The 20,883-nt window shown below is 38.6% G+C and overlaps 1 protein-coding gene across 2 annotated transcripts in view; it reads right to left on the bottom strand.

Annotated features, from left to right (window-relative positions):
• ECHDC1 (ethylmalonyl-CoA decarboxylase 1) overlaps positions 1 to 20,883 on the bottom strand; it is a 58,851-nt gene that overhangs the window by 27,580 nt on the left and 10,388 nt on the right. For both annotated transcript variants that reach the window (XM_049902969.1, XM_049902875.1), the window contains exon 2: positions 5,439 to 5,657. In XM_049902969.1, coding sequence (XP_049758926.1) covers positions 5,439 to 5,655 — 217 coding nt within the window. In that variant the 5' untranslated portion in view covers positions 5,656 to 5,657. The remainder of the gene's footprint in view (positions 1 to 5,438; positions 5,658 to 20,883) is intronic.

Here is a 20,883-nt window from a genome sequence, read left to right on the forward strand (position 1 = left end):
CAAAAAGACACCAGAAAAAAAGGAAATTACAGATGAATATCCCTCATGAACTTAGACGGAAAAATCCTCAACAAAATTCTAGCCAATAGAATTCAACAACATATCAAAAAAATAATTTACCATGACCAAGTGGGATTCATACCAGGTATGCAGGGATGGTTTAACATTAGAAAAACAATCAATGTAATCCATCACATAAATAAAACAAAAGACAAGAACCACATGATCTTATCAATTAATGTAGAAAAGGCATTTGACAAAGTTCAACACCCACTCATGATAAAAACTCTTAGCAAAATAGGAATAAAAGGGAAATTCCTCAACATAATAAAGGGCATTTAAACAAAGCCAATAGCAACATCATCTTAAATGGAGAGTCTTAAAGCATTCCCCTTGAGAGTGGGAACCAGATCAGGACACCCTTTATCAGCACTCTTATTCAACACTGTGCTGGAGGTTCTAGCCAAAGCAATTAGGCTAGAAAAAGAAATACAGGGCATCCAAATTGGTAAGGAAGAAGTAAAAGTATCTCTATTTGCAGATGATATGATTTTACACACAGAAAGCCATAAGGAATCCACGAGAAAACTACTGGAACTAATAGAAGAGTTCAGCAGAGTATCAGGATACACGATAAACATACACAAATCATTTGGATTCCTCTCCATCATCAAAGAGACCTCGAAGAGGAAATCACCAAATCAATACCATTTACAATAGCCCCCAAGAAGATAAAATACTTAGGAATGAATCTAACCAGAGATCTAAAAGACCTACATAAAGAAAACTACAAGAAACCAAGAGACCTACATAAGTGGAAAAACATACATTGTTCACAGATAGAAAGATTCAACATTGTGAAAATGTCTATCCTACCCAAAGTGATCTACAGATACAATGCAATTCCAATCCAAATTCCAATGGGAGTCTTTAATGAGATGGAGAGTGAAATCAACAAATTAATACGGAAAGGGAAGAGGCCTCGATAAGTAAAACATTACTGAAGAAGAACAAAGTGAGAGGTCTCACACTACTTGATTTTAGAACCTATTATACTGCCCCAGTAGTCAAAACAGCCTGGTACTGGTACAACAATAGATACATAGGTCAACGGAACAGCATTGAGAATCCAGACATAAATTCAACCACCTATGAGCAGCTGATATTTGACAAAGGCCCAAAGTCTGTTAAATGGGGAAAAGACAGCCTCTTTAACAAATGGTGCTGGCATAACTGGATATCCATCTGCAAAAACAGGAAACAAGACCCATACTTCACACCACACACAAAAGCTAACTAAAAATGAATCAAAGGCCTAAATACAAAATCTAAAATGATAAAGATCATGGAAGAAAAAATAGGGACAATGCTAGGAGCCCTAATACATGGCATAAACAGTACACAAAACATTACTAAAAAGGCACAAACATCAGAAGGCAAACTAGATAACTGAGAGCTCCTAAAAATCAAACACTAATGCTCATCCAAAGACTTCACCAAAAGAGTAAAAAGACAACCTATAGACTGGGAAAAAAAACTTTGGCTACCACAAATTCGATCATTGCCTAATCTCTCAAATCTACAAGATATTGCAAAACCTCAACAACAAAAAGACAAATATCCCAATTAAAAAACGGGCAAAGGATATGAACAGGTGCTTCACCAAAGAAGACGTTCAGATACATGAGGAAATGCTCACGATCATCAACTATTAGAGAAATGCAAATCAAAACTATAATGAGATATCATCTCACCCTAACAAGGCTGGCACTAATCCAAAAAACACAAAATAATAAACGCTGGAGAGGTTGTGGAACACTTATACACTGATGGTGAGAATGTAAAATGGTACAACCCTTGGGAAGTAGATTCGGTGCTTCCTTAAAAAGCTAGAAATAGAAGTATCATATGATCAGCAATCCCACTCCTTGGAATATATCCTAGAGAAATAAGACCCCTCACAGGACCACATACATGCACACCCATGTTCACTGCAGCATTGTTTACAATAGCAAAAAGATGGAAACAACCAAGGGGCCCATCAACAGATGAATGGATAAACAAATTATGGTATATTCACACAATGGAATACTACACAACGATAAAGAACGTGAATCTGCATAACTTGGAGAAATCTGGAAGGCAATACACTGAGTGAAGTTAGTTGCAGAAGGACAAATATTATATGAGATTGCTATTTTAAGAGCTCAAGAAAAGGTTTAAACACAGAAGAAAACATTCTTTGACGGTTATGAGGGTGGGATGGGAGGGAGAGGGGTGTTCACTAATGAGATAGTAGACAAGAATTATTTCAGGTAGGGAAAGGACAACACACAATACAGGGGAAGTCTGCACAACTGGACTAAACCAAAAGCTAAGAAGTTGCCTAAATACAACCAAACACTTCAAGGGACAGAGTAGCAGGGGCAGGGGTCTGCGGACCATGGTTTCAGGGGACATCTAGGTCAATCTGCATAACAAAGTGTATTAAGAAAACATTCTGCATCCCACTTTTGGTGAGTGGCAGCTGGGGTCTTAAAAACTAGCAAGTGGCCATCTAAGATGCATCAATTGGTCTCAACCTACCTGGAGCAAAAGAGAATGAAGAACACCAAAGACACAAGGTAATTATGAGCCCAAGAGACAGTCTCAGCCTGAGACCGGAGGAACTAGATGGTGCCTGACTACCACCAACGACTGCCCTGAGAGGGAACACAACAGAGAATCCCTGATGGAGCTGGAGAAAAGTAGGATGCAGACCTCAAATTCTAGTAAAAAGACCAGGCTTAATGGTCTGACTGAGACTGGAGGGACCCTAGAAGTCATGGCTTCTGGACTCTGTTACCCCAAAACTAAAATCATTCCTGAAGCCAACTCTTCAGACAAAGATCAGACTGGACCATAAGACATAAAATGATACTGGTGAGGAATGTGTGTCTTTGCTCAAGCAGACACAAGACTATGAGAGCAGCTCCTGTCTGGAGGTGAGATGAGAAGGCAGAAGGAGACAGTAGCTAGTTGACTGGACAGGGAAAATACAGAGCGGAGAGAAGGGGTGTGCTGTCACATTGTAGGGAGAGCAACTAGGGTCACGTAACAATGTGTGTATCAGTTTTTTCATGAGAAACTAACTTAAATTGTAAACTTTCACTTAAAGCACAATTAAAAAAAAAAAAAAAAAAGAGTACTATATATCATCTTGTTCCAGAGTTGGCACAATGCTCTGAGGAGCCTGAGGCATACTGTGCAAGTGCTACATGGGCTGATAATAAGGTGCCTATCGACCAACTACCGAGTCCGTGATTTCTTGATTAGACTGTCATTCCGAAATTTTATTGGAGACTGTTTAAAATGGACAAGTTTAAAGTGGAACCAGCAACGACTGTCATTTTAATATCTGCTAATCAGTATCTTTTGGATACATTTACCTTCGGTGATGTTCGAAGTTCATAAAGTTCACAGTGTTCTCAAACGACTGATTTGACTTTTCTCTGCCTAGGAAAATGCTTTAGAAGTCAACATAAAGATCTTGGTAGAAGGCTAAAACTAGCAAAAAATATGTCTTACAAGGTTCTAAAACTAACTATATAAATAAGTGCTATTAAATTATGTACACTTCTTTGGAATGTAAATCCTATAATGTTAAGAACTATGATTTTCTAAAGTAAGCAGTAGTGGCGTGGTTCCACAATAAATGTTAATGTCAGTGACTCACAAATGACTAGTGCAGCAATCCTTTCTAATTGCTAATTATGACCTAGATAAAATCGTAATCCTTTCCAAGGATGTTCTAATGCTTTAGAAATACAGTTCTTGCTCTGAAAGAATTTTCAGTCTAGTAGGAGAAACCAAAATAACACACTGAGGTAAGAATAAATCTGGATAGGTCAAAGTGGAGCTTCAGTCATCCGTAATATTTAAGCTTCTAAAAAAATAATGCTGGCCATGAGTATGAAAAATCTGTAACTTGCAGATAATCTTAAATTCATCATTTTGACATTTTAAAATAAACTTTTATGAATCAAAAGGAACCTCAGAAAGTAACTGGCTGGGTGATTTTCAAAGACCTTGGGCCTGCAGGGTATGGGGCTCACTCTTCATCTCCCAACCCAACTCAACCTAAGTGAAGGCTACTCCCCAAATCAAAATGGCTCTGCTTTTATTAGTTTTCTATATCATGCATCAAATTAGTATTATTTGTTTCCATTTAAATAAAAGGCTTTACTACTTACAAATTATTATTTGTAGCTATTCAGTAGTAAATTAAAACTAGTGCTCTAGTCTAACTCTGGGTCAGCCCTATTTTCCCAATTTTATTTTCCCTAGGCTAATATTAAAATTTATGTATATTATTCTTGGAACCAATTGAAGGTATGGAGGTGCACTGTTCAATAAAGTGGCCATATGCCACATGTAGCTACTGAGCACTTGAAATGTGCCTAGTCCAAATGGAGATGTGCAATAAGTATAAAAAACACACCAGATTTCAAAGATTTAGTTTGTAAAAAAGAATGGAAATATTTCATTAGTAATTTTTTTACTGATTCTATGTCAAAGTGATATTTCGGATATAATGAATTAAATATATTTTTTAAATTAATTTCACCTGTTTGCTTTTACTTTTTTGCATGTGGCTACTAGAAAATTTAAAATTATCTATGTGGCTTATATTTGCGCCTTGCATTATATACATAGGATCGCTATGAGTCAGAATCGAATCAACGGCACTGGGTTTTATTATATACATATAATATATACATATAATATACATGCATATACTAATGGTCAGCTCTAGTATACAGATACAGCCCTGAATTCTGCTGAGGAAAGTCATCTTGGGTTTAAAGAACCACCACAGATAATTTACAAAGTTTACAGTCCACTGAATTATGTCTATATTTATGATTTCATATAAAGCGGAAACACAATAATTTATTGAGACATTTTTTGAGCCTAATATTTCAAATGCTACTAAAGAATATAATTACTCTCCATGAAGTACATAACTGGCCAGCAGAGATTAATAAAATCACCTTGAAATGAGAGTGCTAGGTGGTCAGCAAGGCTACTTGTTAGGTCTTGCACAACACCTTAGTAGCATAATTCAAATAAGAGCTTCAGCATAAAATGACAAATTACCACATGTCCGAGACTTTCAGGCCTTTTAAATATAGAACTCTTATATCCCAAGAACTTACCTAGCAAATAGAAGGTATTCACCAGTATCAAAGAATTAGGAAAAGGTCAATAAATTGGCAAGGGCAATGTTTACATTCATTACTGGGATTACATAATTTATTTGGTTTTGCTGTTGTTTTTGTTCTAGGAAATGTACCATGGCTTTCAAGAATTCTGCCATCTCAGCAAGAATAAAACCACATGATAGCGGGTTAGATTTAAAGTCATTTTTTAACTAGCAAAAGGAAGAGCTTTAGTACCTGAGAATGCATTCATTTTACTAGGATTGTTCAGAGTCAGAATGCCAATGCCATTGTCTTGCTTTTGAAGGTCAATGGATCCACCAGGAAATTGCTGAAGTGTTTTTTTTACTTCTTCTTCATGGAAGCTGTGAGATGTATTATACAGTGACAATCCAGTCTGATATAGCAATTTTGTCCTTGCAGACAGAGATGTCTTCAAAAGACTTGTTGCCATTTCTGGAAAACAGAGGTAAGTATGCAATAGTTCAGATGAGCAGACACTCCCTTTTCTAATATTACATGTTAATGGGCCGTAGTGATGGCCCTGTTCAATTGGGATTACTTTCCTACTTCCAAAAAGCACTCTTTCAGGAGATAGTATGGAATTCTTCTCCTCCTCCACTTCTCAAATCAAATAATTTACAAAGTATACCATTTCAGTGTATCATTGAGAGATGATGACATAATTACGATGCATTTATTGTGATCCTATAAACCAGGAAAGTTTAGAAAAATATTGCTGTTCTGCATTTAGCACCATCTCCTGCCTCCAGATAGTCCTTCTCATCATAGCACTTATTTTTTCTCTAACCCTTTAACTTTTCCAAAACCTAAGAATAAATTCTGTCTATATGTCCTTCTGGAAACAGGCTCGATGCAGAAATGCTACAAGAGCAATCCCACTCTCTATCAGAACTTTTATTCTTAGCAATATCCTTATATCCTGCCACACATTTTCACAGAAAATGTAGGAAGGGGTCCTGAGGAAGATGGGAAAGGAAACAGGAATGCATGTGTGGTTTTTGTGTTCCTCAGGGTTCTGTCACCCTTCTCTTCTTACTTCATATATGTGTGTGTGCGTACATATATATATATATCCTGCAAAATCTCATCTCTGCTCAGAGGGTGTTTTCTTCCCCCCAATGTAAACTTTTTTGTTGACATGAAACATAGATTCAGAAAAATATACAAATGATAGGGTATGGCTAGATAAATATTCACAAGGGAAACACATTAAATAACACCCAGGTCAAGAAACAAAACATTACCTGAGCTCCAGAAGGCCCCTTACGCCACCCTTTGGTCACTACTCATCTAGTCACCTTGGGTGACTTCTAACACCCAAGATTAGTTTGCCTGCTTTTGAACTTTATATAAATTGAATAATACAATATATACTTTGTGTCTGGTTTCAATTTTACATTTGTAACATCCATCAATATTATTATATGTAATTACAGTCTAAATAGTCCATTATTCTCATTGCTGTATTCTATCATATGAATATACCACAGTTTATTCACTCTAATGTTAATACAAATTTAGGTTGTTTCCAATTTTTGGCATTACAAATAATGCTGCTATTAACATTTTAGTATGTGTCTTTTGGTCAACACATATGCATTTCTGTCAGGTATATACCTACAAATGAAATTGTTGGGTTGGTGTGCTACAGTCCACCTTGAGCTAACTGTTAAACATTCAAAAATTCTGCAAGTCAGATTTTTAAACTATTAGTAGCTTGAAATTGACCATGATGAGAGGAGTATTTACACCAAGAAAAATGCTACACATCAAACTCACTCTCTGAGAGCTGGTTTACTAATATACAACCAGTCATAATGCATACATTTGTTCAACTTGAAAAGAGACTGCCAAGAGTTTTCCAAAGTGGTTGTACTAATTTGTGTTCCCACAGTGAGAGTTCCAGTTGCTCCACAACCCTATTATCACTTGGCACTGTCTCCCTTGCCTCCATTCCCCAAAACTTAGGCATTATAGCCAAGTGGTTTCTCACTGTGGTTGCACTTTCCATTTCTACAGTGTCTAATAAATTAATCCCCCTTTTTTCAAATACTTAATGGTTATCTGGATATCTGTTTTTATGAAATGCCTGCTCAAGCTTTTTGCCCATTTCTTCTATTTATTTACTTTTCTACCACTGATTTATTAGAGTTCTTTTACTCTTCCCATAGCTTTTGCTAAAACCTGTTAAGACAACAAATGCTACATTTCCATCTCCAGTTCACATGTTATGACTGAACTCCTAACTAAACATAATATTGCTTATCAGAAATGCACTTCCACTACCCTTCATCCTAGATGTACTACCAAACCCAAACCAAATCCATTACCATTGAGTCAATTCCGACTCACAGTGGCCCTATAGTACAGAGTAGAACTGCCCCATAGGGTTTTCAAGAAGCAGTGAAAGTGGATTTGAACTGCTTCCTTTTGGTTAGCAGCCATAGCTCTTAATCACTACACTACCAGGGTTTCTACATGTATGTAATACAGCTTTTTCAAAATCATTATCTCTAAACCTAAACTTATACTTCTCCCAAAACCTGTTGTTCCTTCTTTATTCTCTCATTTAACTTTTTGTAGTATCATCAGCTCAGTATTCCACATCAAAAAACCTCTTAAATCTTCCCCTCCCCTACATGCAATCTATCTCTAAAATGGTTTCTTCTGTCTTATCTTTCCCATTCTCTGTTCCTCTACTACTATTTCAACCTCATTACATGACATCTGGACTAATACAATGTTCACCAGTTAGTTTCACACTCCTTAAGTCAAAGCAATCTTTGCAATCAATCAGGTCATTCCAAATTTAAGATTCTTCAATAGCTTTCTACTGACAAAGGTTCAAGTTCAAAGCTCTTTTTGATTTCACCCTTGCCTAAGTCTTCAATCTCCTCTCACTTCGCATCTCTACACACAATTTACATGGGACACCAAACCACCAGAGTTTCACAAATTGCTATTTATATTGCTCCCTCCTCCAATGATGCCCTTTCTTCAATCATTGACCTGGTAAATCCCCAATTGCCTTTAAAAACTGAATTCCTAAGTTTCCTCCTATAACTGATTCCCTATGCAGAGATAAGCACTCCCTTTATTTACGGTGGAGTCCTAGTGGCACAATGGTTAAACGCTTGGCTGCTAACCAAAAAGTTAACAGTTCAAATCCACCAAGCTGCTCCTTGGAAACCCTATGGGGCAGTTCTACTGTGTCCTATAGGGTCACTATGAGTCAGAATTGACTCTATGGTAACAAGTCTGGTTTTGGTTTAGTTTATTTACTGCAGCCTAGTACACTGTAATATATTATTCCATTTAACATATTTCACACATCATTTTATTTTTTTCACTTGTCTTTCTCAATAGGTAGGAAGCCTCCTGACAACAGTTCCCTGAGGTATATATCCTGCGTCACTAGGGCCTAGAACAGTGCTCGATACATAAAAGGTACATAATAAATGGTTAATGAGGAAAAATATGGCAAAGTGAAAAAAAAAAAGCAGGTACAGAAATACAATGTCATAAGCTTTTTCTTTTCTTTATAGCTTAAAAAATGCCTCTAATATATGTTATAAAACGGCATCAGAAACAGATGGAAAACATGGCATCATAAAGAAGGTTACAATACAATCTCTCTTCCTTCCACTTTAAATTGCTTCATTCTCATATAATATTTTTGTCATAGTTCTCCGCAGAACAATTGATACTTTGTAAGTATCTAAAAAGAGTAGAGTAGAATGCAGTCTCCCAAACAAATATTTTGAGAATTTCAGAACAGTATTTTAAAATTTCACCCACTCAGGTGATCTGTAAACACAATATAAAAAAAAAATAAAAAAAAAAGATGTTTCTTAAATCTCATCAAAGAGACTAAAATACAATTAATATTAGATAAATTGGAAGCACTTGGCTGCTAACTGAAAGGTTGGTGGTTCGAATCCACTAGTTGCTCCACATAAGAACAATGTGGCAGTATACTTGCGTAAAGATTACAGCCTTGGAAACCCTATGGGGCAGTTCTACTCTGTTCTATCAGGTTGCTGTGAGTCAGAATCAACTCGACGACAAAGTGTTTTTTGTTTTTTTTTTTTTAATGCTGTAATATATTATAAAGAGTTTGACAAAAATGAAAGGGGTGCTTGTCTTAGAGAACAATATCCAAGAATAAAAACTTGACATTATTTAAAAAAAAAAAAAGTTCTAACTTGCCTTCATATGTTCTGTACAGGGCCTGCTTTCAACTGTCATAATTTTATTTTGTCCCCTAACATATTCTTTATGGTCTTAAATTCTGCATTCCATAATTAACCCACCTTCTTTCCTATCAGGAAATGAACTAATTAGTAATTATTAGGGCTGACAAACTGACAGCTCTTCCGCATTTTATAAGCTGAGCTTGGTTACCTGAAAAAGGTCCCCATTATTTGCTCCCTCATGGATTAAGGGAAAACTTTTAAGTTAACACATATTCCAAAATGTCAAACAAATGCAGAAAATGATATAACACATACTCATCTTTCATCTATTACGGATGTTAACATTTTTACCATATTTCCTTCAGCTCTTTTTAAAAACTTTTCTATGAGAAATAGAAGATGGGAGGACTTCAAAACTTAAATGTTCTTACTAATTAATTACTATGAAGTAATTGTGGAAAAAAAATGAGGATTCTGGAAGCCTCCTGAACTATCACCAAATGTAAATATAAAGTTATCTCAAGATCCCTTAGCTAGACAGTAGAAGAAACCTATACTAAAAATTTCAGAAGTTATTAAGAAATGACAAGCAATGGGACTTAAAACAAATAAGCTAACCAAACCTATATTCTCACGACAAAGATGTGCTTATTTTTAAGTTTAAGAAGTCCTAGTCATGTTCATAACCTTACCAGCCCCGACCACTATTCTTTCCTTTTCACCTCCTCTGGAAACTCTGGTGGCTCAGCAGTTAAGTGCTACAGCTGCTCATCAAAGCACTGGCAGTTCAAATCCACCGGCACTCCTTGGAAACCCTATGGGGCAGTTCCACCTGTCCTATAGGGTCACTATGAGTCAGAATCAACTCATTGACAGTGGGTTTGGTTTTGGTTTTTCACTACCCCTAGACCCACATTCAACACTTATTAAAGTTTGTGGGGAAAACAGGTAAACATGAAAATATAGCATTTAAAATGACTTCTGAAGCCATCTTTACTTTCATAAAGACAAATTTTGAGAAACACACATAATGACTAGATTAGCAATTAAAGTTACTATTTCTAAAACAGGGTGATATTCTTTACTGGATTATTTAAGGCAAATAATATCTAGAATTTTACTTGCATTATGAAAAACTTAAAAAAAGAAAGGTTGTGGTATTGGGAGGCCAAGATGACCGACTAGGTAGACGCTACCTGGGATCCCTCTTGCAACAAAGACTCAGAAAAACAAGTGAATCAATCACATACATGACAATCTACCAACCCTGAACAACAAACACAGATTTAAAGAGTTGACCTGAGTGACAGAGATGGAGAACGAACAACTACAGGGAAGCAGCGACTGTTTTCGGAGCCTGAAGCCAGCGTCCCAGTCAGGTAACCTTGGCGCAGGGCTTAGGACTGGGCCCAGGGGAGATGAACACAGCATCCTGTGACTGCGCAAACACGGGGCGCAGCCCTACCCCCCTGAACTGACCTCGGTAGGGGGCCCAGCCAGTCCACGCGGGTGGCGCGGCGACGTGGCTGGCGGGAGGAGAAGTCGCCGGGAGGCAGCGACTGGTTTTGGAGCTGGGAGTGCAGCGTCCCAGCCAGGGAACCTTGGCACCGGGCTTTGGACTGGGCACAGGGGAGCTGAACGCAGCATCCGGTCACGGCGCAAAGATGAGCCGCAGCCCTACTCCCCTGAACTAACCCCGGGAGGGGGCCCAGCCAGTCCACGGGGGTGGGCAGCGACGCGGCTGGCGGGATGAGAAGTCCCCGGGAGGCAGTGACTGATTTTGGAGCCGGGAGTGCAGCGTCCCAGCAGGGAAACCTTGATGCTAGGCTTTGGACTGGCAGCGGAAGAACTGACTGTGGCTTCTGCAGGCCAGACCCTCGGGGGCAATCTCTACACAGCCAGCACACATAGGTGACAGGCCCCTTGGGGAATCTCAGATAAAATAGTCATCCCAAGCAAGATAAGCAACTTTGGCTATATTCCCGGGTTTTTTTTACTCTCTCCTGTTTTTCTGAACCCTCTCCTCCCCTTCTCAGGCAGCTTCATTAACATTGGAATTTCCTGAGCCAAAGGGAGAACGGCTCCAGCTCCACGGCTTTTCTTTTCCCTTTTTTTTTTTTTTTTTGGTCTTTTCCTAACCCATTCTTCCAGTCTGAGAGAAGCAACCACAAAAACCCAGGGACCAAAAATCCTTCCCTAATTGGACTAAAAACACAGAACCAGCTCCAGCCAAGCATATATGATCCATATCTTGGGCTTTCATCCCTACAGGGAACAAGGTGGCTATTAAAACACAAAGGCATTTCTGATAGGAATCTGACTGCATTTTTTTTTTTCCAGCGGATTTACTGGAAAAACAAGTTTCTCAGGTCTGATATATCTGCTTATTCAACAGAGCCCTCACTGACCCATGACAGGGAACTGAGGGCTGAAGCTCCCCCCAGACCACTTAGCCTCTTGCCTTAGGGGTCTAAGGAGGGTGACACCTACCAATCTGTAGATGTACTTGCACTGGGGGCCTACGGTACAGCTGCAGAACCCTCCCACCAAAGTGCTTTAGGAATACAGACACACCTACCTCACTAACACTTGGGGGAAGCCTGTCAGCATCCTGCCCCCCCTGAGTGTGAACCCCAGCTGCTAACAGAATCTGGTGCACACAACTATCACCACTACTTCTAAAGGTGGATAGGTGTTAGGGTGCAGCACACACTTGATGACCCAAAATCAGATTCTACTTAAGAATAGTGAATAGACTCAGGCATATATATCTGGCAACAGCCCAAACCAGCTGGTAATAGGTCATAAGTAAGTCAAGGGCTACAACAATCAAGACAGCACAATCTAGTAGCCCACCCACGTATATTGAAAGAAAACAAAACAAGATAAGACTCAGTGAAAAAATATAGAATAAATCACTACAATATCTTAGTGATGGCTCAGAGACAGCAGTCGATATCAAACCACATAAAGAAGCAGACCATGACAGCTTCTACAACCCCCCAAACAAAAGAATCAAAATCTTTCCCAAATGAAGATACAATCCTGGAATTATCAGATACAGAATATAAAAAACTAATTTACAGAATGCTTCAAGACATCAGGGATGATCTCAGAAATGAAATAAGGCAAACTGCAGAAAAAGCCAAGGAACACACTGATAAAACAGCTGAAGAACTCAAAAAGATTATTCAACAACATAGTGGAAAATTTAATAAGTTGCAAGAATCCACAGAGACAGCATGCAGAAATCCAAAAGATTAACAATAAAATTACAGAATTAGACAACGCAATAGGAAGTCAGAGGAGCAGACTCGAGCAATTAGAATGCAGAGTGGGAAATCTGGAGGACCAGGGAATTAACACCAACATAGCTGAAAAAAAATCAGATAAAAGAACTTAAAAAATGAAGAAACCCTAAGAATCATGTGGGACTCTATCAAGAAGGATAACCTGTGTATGACTGGAGGCCCAGAACAGGCAGGGAGGACAGAAAACACAGAGAGAATAGTTGAAGATCTGCTGACAGAAAACTTCCCTGACATCATGAAAGACGAAAGGATATCTATCCAAGATGCTCATCGAACCCCATTTAAGATTGATCCAAAAAGAAAAACACCAAGACATATTATCATCAAATTTGCCAAAACCAAAGATAAAGAGAAAATTTTAAAAGCAGCCAGGGAGAAAAGAAAGGTCTCCTTCAAGGGAGAACCAATAAGAATAAGTTCAGACTACTCAGCAGAAACCATGTAGTCAAGAAGGCAATGGGATGACATATACAGAGCACTGAAGGAGAAAAACTGCCAGCCAAGGATCATATATCCAGAAAAAATCTCTCTGAAATATGAAGGCGAAATTAAAATATTTACAGATAAACACAAGCTGAGAGAATTTGCAAAAACCAAACCAAAGCTACAAGAAATACTAAAGGAAATTATTTGGTCAGAAAACAAATAATATCAGATACCAGCACAACACAAGGTCACAGAACATCCTGATATCAACTCATATAGGGAAATCACAATAACAAATTAAGATTAATTAAAAAAAAAAAAAAAGCTCAAAACAGGGAATCATTGAAGTCAATATGTAAAAGATCACAATAATCAAAAAGAGGGACTAAATTCAGGTGGCATAGAATTGCCATATGGAGAGGGAAACAACGCGATATAGGACAATACGAGTTAGGTTTTTACTTAGAAAAATAGGGGTAAATATTAAGGTAACCACAAAGAGGTATAACAACTCCATAACTCAAAATAAAAACGAAGAAAAAGGTAACGACTCAGCAAACATAAAGTCAAATACTATGAAAATGAGGATCTCACGATTTACAAAGAAAAAGTCTCAGCACAAAAAGTGGAAAAATGAAACTGTCAACAACACACATAAAAAGGAATCAAAATGACAGCACTAAACACTTACTTATCTATAATTACGCTGAATGTAAATGCACTAAATGCACCAATAAAGAGACAGAGAGTCTCAGACTAGATAAAGAAACACGATCCGTCTATATGCTGCCTACAAGAGACACACCTTACACTTAGAGACACAAACTAAAACTCAAAGGATGGAAAAAAACATATCAAGCAAACAATAAGCAAAAAAGAATAGGAGTAGCAATATTAATTTCTGACAAAACAGACTTTAAACTTAAATCCACCACAAAGGATAAAGGACACTACATAATGATAAAAGGGACAATTGACCAGGAAGATATAACCATATTAAATATTTATGCACCCAACGACAGGGCTGCAAGATACATAAAACAAACTTCAACAGAACTGAAAAGTGCGATAGACACCTCCACAATTATAGTAGGAGACTTCAACACACCACTTTCGGAGAAGGACAGGACATCAGTAAGAAGCTCAATAGAGACACGGAAGACCTAATTAAAACCATCAACCAACTTGACCTCATTGACTTATACAAAACTCTCCACCCAACTGCTGCAAAGTATACTTTTTTCTCTAGTGCACATGGAACATTCTCTAGAATAGACTACATATTAGGTCATAAAACAAACCTTTGCAAAATCCAAAACATCGAAATATTACAAAGCATCGTCTCAGACCACAAGGCCATAAAAGTGGAAATCAATAACAGAAAAATTAGGGAAAAGAAATCAAATACTTGCAAACTGAACAATACCCTGCTGAAAAAAGACTGGGTTATAGAAGACATTAAGGAGGGAACAAGGAAATTCATGGAATGCAACGAGAACGAAAATACTTCCTATCAAAACCTCTGGGACACAGCAAAAGCAGTGCTCAGAGGCCAATTTATATCGATAAATGCACACATACAAAAAGAAGAGCGAAAATCAGAGAACTGTCCCTACAACTTGAACAAATAGAAACCAAGCAACAAAAGAATCCATCAGGCACCAGAAGAAAACAAATAATAAAAATTACAGCTGAACTAAATGAATTAGAGAACTGAAAAACAATTGAAAGAATTAACAAAGCCAAAAGCTGGTTCTTCGAAAAAATTAACAAAATTGATAAACCATTGGTCAGACTGACTAAAGAAATACAGAAAAGGAAACAAATAACCCGAATAAGAAACAAGATGGGCCACATCACAACAGACCCAACTGAAATTAAAAGAATCATATCAGATTATTACGAAAGATTGTATTCTAACAAATTTGCAAATCTAGAAGAAATGGATGAATTCCTGGAAAAACACTACCTGCCTAAACTAACACAATCAGAAGTAGAACAACTAAATAGACCCATAACAAAAAAAGAGATTGAAACGGTAATCAAAAAACTCCCAAGAAAAAAAGCCCTGGCCCGGATGGCTATACGGCAGAGTTCTACCAAACTTTCAGAGAAGAGTTAACACTACTACTACTAAAGGTATTTCGAAGCATAGAAAATGACGGAATACTACCTAACTCATTCTATGAAGCCACCATCTCCCTGATACCAAAACCAGGTAAAGACACCACAAAAAAAGAAAATTACAAACCTATATCCCTCATGAACATAGATGCAAAAATCCTCAACAAAATTCTAGCCAATAGAATTCAACAACATATCAAAAAAATAATTTACCACGACCAAGTGGGATTTATACCAGGTATGCAAGGCTGGTTTAATATTAGAAAAACCATTAATGTAATCCACCATATAAATAAAACAAAAGACAAAAACCACATGATCTTATCAATTGATGCAGAAAAGGCATCTGACAAAGTCTAACACCCATTTACGATAAAAACTCTCACCAAAATAGGAATTGAAGCAAAATTCCTCAACATAATAAAGGGCATCTATACAAAGCCAACAGCCAACATCACTCTAAATGGAGCCTGAAAGCATTTCCCTTGAGAACGGGAATCAGACAAGGATGCCCTTTATCACCGCTCTTATTCAACATTGTGCTAGAAGTCCTAGCCAGAGCAATTAGGCTAGACAAAGAAATAAAGGGTATCCGGATTGGCAAGGAGGAAGTAAAATTATCTCTATTTGCAGATGACATGATCTTATACACAGAAAACCCTAAGGAATCCTCCAGAAAACTACTGAAACTAATAGAAGAGTTTGGCAGAGTCTCAGGTTATAAGATAAACATACAAAAATCAATTGGATTCCTCTACATCAACAAAAAGAACATCGAAGAGGAAATAACCAAATCAATACCATTCACAGTAGCCCCCAAGAAGATAAAATACTTAGGAATAAATCTTACCAAGGATGTAAAAGACCTATACAAAGAAAACTACAAAGCTCTACTACAAGAAATTCAAAAGGACATACTTAAGTGGAAAAACATACCTTGCTCATGGATAGGAAGACTTAACATAGTAAAAATGTCTATTCTACCAAAAGCCATCTATACATTTAACGCACTTCCGATCCAAATTTCAATGTCATATTTTAAGGGGATAGAGAAACAAATCACCAATTTCATATGGAAGGGAAAGAAGCCTCGGATAAGCAAAGCATTACTGAAAAAGAAGAAGAAAGTGGGAGGCCTCACTTTACCTGATTTCAGAACCTATTATACAGCCACAGTAGGCAAAACAGCCTGGTACTGGTACAACAACAGACATATAGACCAGTGGAACAGAATTGAGAACCCAGATATAAATCCATCCACATATGAGCAGCTGATATTTGACAAAGGCCCAGTGTCAGTTAATTGGGCAAAAGATAGTCTTTTTAACAAATGGTGCTGGCATAACTGGATATCCATTTGCAAAAAAATGAAACACGACCCATACCTCACACCATGCACAAAAACTAACTCCAAGTGGACCAAAGACCTAAACATAAAGACTAAAACAATAAAGATCATGGAAGAAAAAATAGGGACAACGTTAGGAACCCTAATACAAGGCATAAACAGAATACAAAACATTACCAAAAATGACAAAGAGAAACCAGATAACTGGGAGCTCCTAAAAATCAAACACCTATGCTCATCTGAAGACTTCACCAAAAGAGTAAAAAGACCACCTACAGACTGGGAAAGAATTTTCAGCTATGACATCTCAGACCAGCGCCTGATCTCTAAAATCCATATGATTCTGTCAAAACTCAACCACAAAAAGACAAACAACCCAATCAAGAAGTGGGCAAAGGATATGAACACACACTTCACTAAAGATGATATTCAGGCAGCTAACAGATACATGAGAAAATGCTCTCGATCATTAGCCATTACAGAAATGCAAATTAAAACTACGATGAGATTCCATCTCACTCCAACAAGGCTGGCATTAATCCAAAAAACACAAAATAATAAATGTTGGAGAGGCTGCGGAGAGATTGGAACTCTTATACACTGCTGGTAAAAAAAAAAAAAAAAATACACTGCTGGTGGGAATGTAAAATGGTACAATCACTTTGGAAATCTATCTGGCGTTATCTTCAACAGTTAGAAATAGAACTACCATACAACCCAGAAATCCCACTCCTCGGAATATACCCTAGAGAAACGAGAGCCTGCACACAAACAGATATATGCGCACCCATGTTTATTGCAGTTCTGTTTACAACAGCAAAAAGCTGGAAGCAACCAAGGTGTCCATCAACGGATGAATGGTTAAATAAATTGTGGTATAGTCACACAATGGAATAGTACGGATTGATAAAGAACAGTGACGATTCTGTGAAACATTTCATAACATGGAGGAACCTGGAAGGCATTATGCTGAGCAAAATTAGTCAGTGGCAAAAGGACAAATATTGTATAAGACCACTATTATAAGATCTTGAGAAATAGTATAAACTGAGAAGAACACATACTTTTGTGGTTACGAGGGAGGGAGGGAGGGAGGGAGGGAGGGAGGGTGGGAGAGGGTTTTTTACTGATTAATTAGTAGATAAGAACTGCTTCAGGTGAAGGGAAGGACAATACTCAATACACGGAAGGTCAGCTCAACTGGACTGGACCAAAAGCAAAGAAGTTTCTAGGATAAACTGAATGCTTCAAAGGTCAGCAGAGCAAGGGCAGGGGTTTAGGGACCATGGTTTAAGGGGACTTCTAAGTCAATTGGCAAAATAATTCTATTATGAAAACATTCTGCATCCCACTTTGAAATCTGGCGTCTGGGGTCTTAAATGCTAACAAGCGGCCATCTAAGATGCATCAATTGGTCTCGACCCACCTGGATCAAAGGAGAATGAAGAACACCAAGGTCACGGGATAACTAAGAGCCCAAGAGACAGAAAGGGCCACATGAACCAGAGACCTACATCATCCTGAGACCAGAACTAGTTGGTACCTGGCCACAATCGATGACTGCCCTGACAGGGAGCACAACAGAGAACCCCTGAGGGAGCAGGAGATTAGTGGGATGAAGACCCCAAATTCTCACAAAAAGACCATACTTAATGGTCTGACTGAGACTAGAGGAATCCCGGCCGTCATCGTCCCCAAACCTTCTGTTGGCCCAGTACAGGAACCATTCCTGAAGACAAGTCATCAGACATGAAAGGGACTGGACAGTGGGTAGGAGAGAGATGCTGATGAAGAGTGAGCTAATTATACCAGGTGGACACTTGAGACTGTGTTGGCATCTCCTGTCTGGAGGGGGGACGGGAGGATAGAGAGAGTTGGAAGCTGGCAAAATTGTCAGAAAAGGAGAGACTGGAAGGGCTGACTCATTAAGGGGACAGCAAGCGGGAGTACGGAGTAAGGTGTATATAAACTTATATGTGACAGTCTGATTTGATTTGTAAACGTTCACTTGAAGCTCAATAAAAGTTAATAAAATAAAAAAAAAAGGCAAAAAAAAAAAAAAGAAAGGTTGATAATTTCTTTGCATATGGACCGTTAAGTAAACTATACTTACATGTAGGTTTTTATGGCTAAGAAATTCATGGAATAGGTACAGACATGCATGCATATGGTAAGAGATTAAGTAACAGACAATACAAAGTCAATATCTGTAGTTGATAATACATATTTTACAACAGTCTGGTTAGTAGTATTCTCCATACTTTAACTGATATTTGATGAAATTTCTCTCACAAGGTGTTATGGGTTAGGACTAGTCTGAAACATTCTCTGTAAGTTTCAAAATGAGAAGCAATTTGCCCTGTGGGTACTAAGGTTAATACCTAGTAACTGTTCACTGGCAAATTTAAGTGGGGAAACTTCAGACTTGACCAGATCTGTCCTCCCCTCCACATCCTTACCAACCCTCTTCCAGAGAAACATACTGGTTTTGAACCAAAAGTAAGTAATCCAGCCAACATAAGACAGCCTTTCTGTAGGAGGGAACAAAGTTAACCTAATTCCACTGGTAATACCTATTTTGGATTCTCTTGGTTCTGTTCTCCCTCCTTTTCCTCTCTACTGGATCCTCTAACGAAGCAACGTGGGGCTGCCTTCAACTTGGGAAGTGTCTCAGCCTAAACGGTCAAGTAGAATAGTGCTCAGGTCCTTACGCCTGCTTCTAGTCTAGGGGAAATAAGTTCTTACGGTCACTTACCAGCTCAGTTCACAAAGCTGGCAGGTCTACACACACAAACCCAAACACAATGTGCCCAGAAGTTTGCTTTTTGCCTCGAGTATGCTCTGTGCATGTTTTGCCCTTGGAAATGAGGCAAACATAAGGGGCAACTCAATGGAGAAAATTCAAGTAGAGGTCCTATTTTCTCCATATTAACTATGACTTCAGTATAGAAGAAAAGTGCTAAAGGAACTTGATGAGGACTTAGATGACTGCAATCTGATTAATAATTTTTGTGTGTGGCCTTTCTAGCCGCGAGTTTGTCATTCCCAACCATGTGATTGTGTGATAGGGTAACTGTGGCCTACCAGGGGGATTGGTCTGTTTTGCCTTAAAAGAGGGCCAATTGCAAAGCAGTGAGGAGGAGCCCACCATCAAGGAACGAAAGACCATTGGGAGAGCCCAAGCAGCAGAGACTGAGCAGCAGGAGATGGTGTAGTGGACATCCCAGCCCACGGAGAGAGAATGCTCGTTGCCTTTGGGCAGAGATTGAGGGCCAGGGAGAGGTGTACCTCTGAGCACAGCTGGGAAGAGGCTACCCTGATGAAAGAAGTGTACCTTGAGTGTTCCTGAGCCTGAATTGTAACTGTTACTTCCCTAATAAGCCCCATAGTTATGATTATGGCCTGTGAGTTCCCTGTGGTCACTGCAATGAATTACTGAACCCAGTAGAGAGTGCTAAGGGAGGGATGGTTGGTGTCAGAATTGGTAAAGATGATGAAGAGATGAGGCATGTCTGACCTAGGAATCAGCCCTGGGCTGTTGATCTTGGTTCTCCTTCCCCCTTATGGGGTTAGAGGTGGTCAGGCACTGCCCACAAGCTGTTTTTACAATGGCTATTATAAATTTGCCTACCTTTCCCACAATACTCTTTCTAGGGAAACGAATAAAGTCTTCAAATAGAAATTAAGAATAAAGGCTTATAAAATCATTAGTTTTTAATTATTATCACGAGATAACAGCATCAATAAACAACTTATCTTCTGCTCTTGCTCTAAGAAGTCTGTCTGCTCTGTCTTGATACACTACCTCTCCCTCCAACATCCAACAACAAAAGGGCAATTAGTATGGATGCCATCAAATCTACATCCTCTTATTCTTAAATCATTAAAAACATAAATACTGGGGGTGGAGCCAAGATGGAGGAATAGGCAGACACTTCCGGCGAGCCCACTTTACAACAAAGACCTGAAAAAACATGTGAAACGAGTATATTTATGACAAGCTAGGAGACCTGAGCATTAAAGGCAAGCTTAGAAAACGACCTGAGGGGCAGCAGAGGAAGAGACAGTTCAGAAGCAGAGAGGAGTTACTGGACTTAAATCGTGGGTAGCCCTCAGGCACCATTCCCAGGAGCTCTGGCGGTGGGCTGGTACTAGCGTTCGGCCTCAATTTCCTCAGGAAGAAGCAGCCAGCCACATAGCCTACTCACACTGCCGGAAACAGAGAAGAACGGTGCTCTTGGCAAAAGCTAAGT

The sequence above is a fragment of the Elephas maximus genome, chromosome 1 (genome assembly GCF_024166365.1).
Source record: "Elephas maximus indicus isolate mEleMax1 chromosome 1, mEleMax1 primary haplotype, whole genome shotgun sequence".
Lineage (NCBI taxonomy): Eukaryota > Metazoa > Chordata > Mammalia > Proboscidea > Elephantidae > Elephas > Elephas maximus.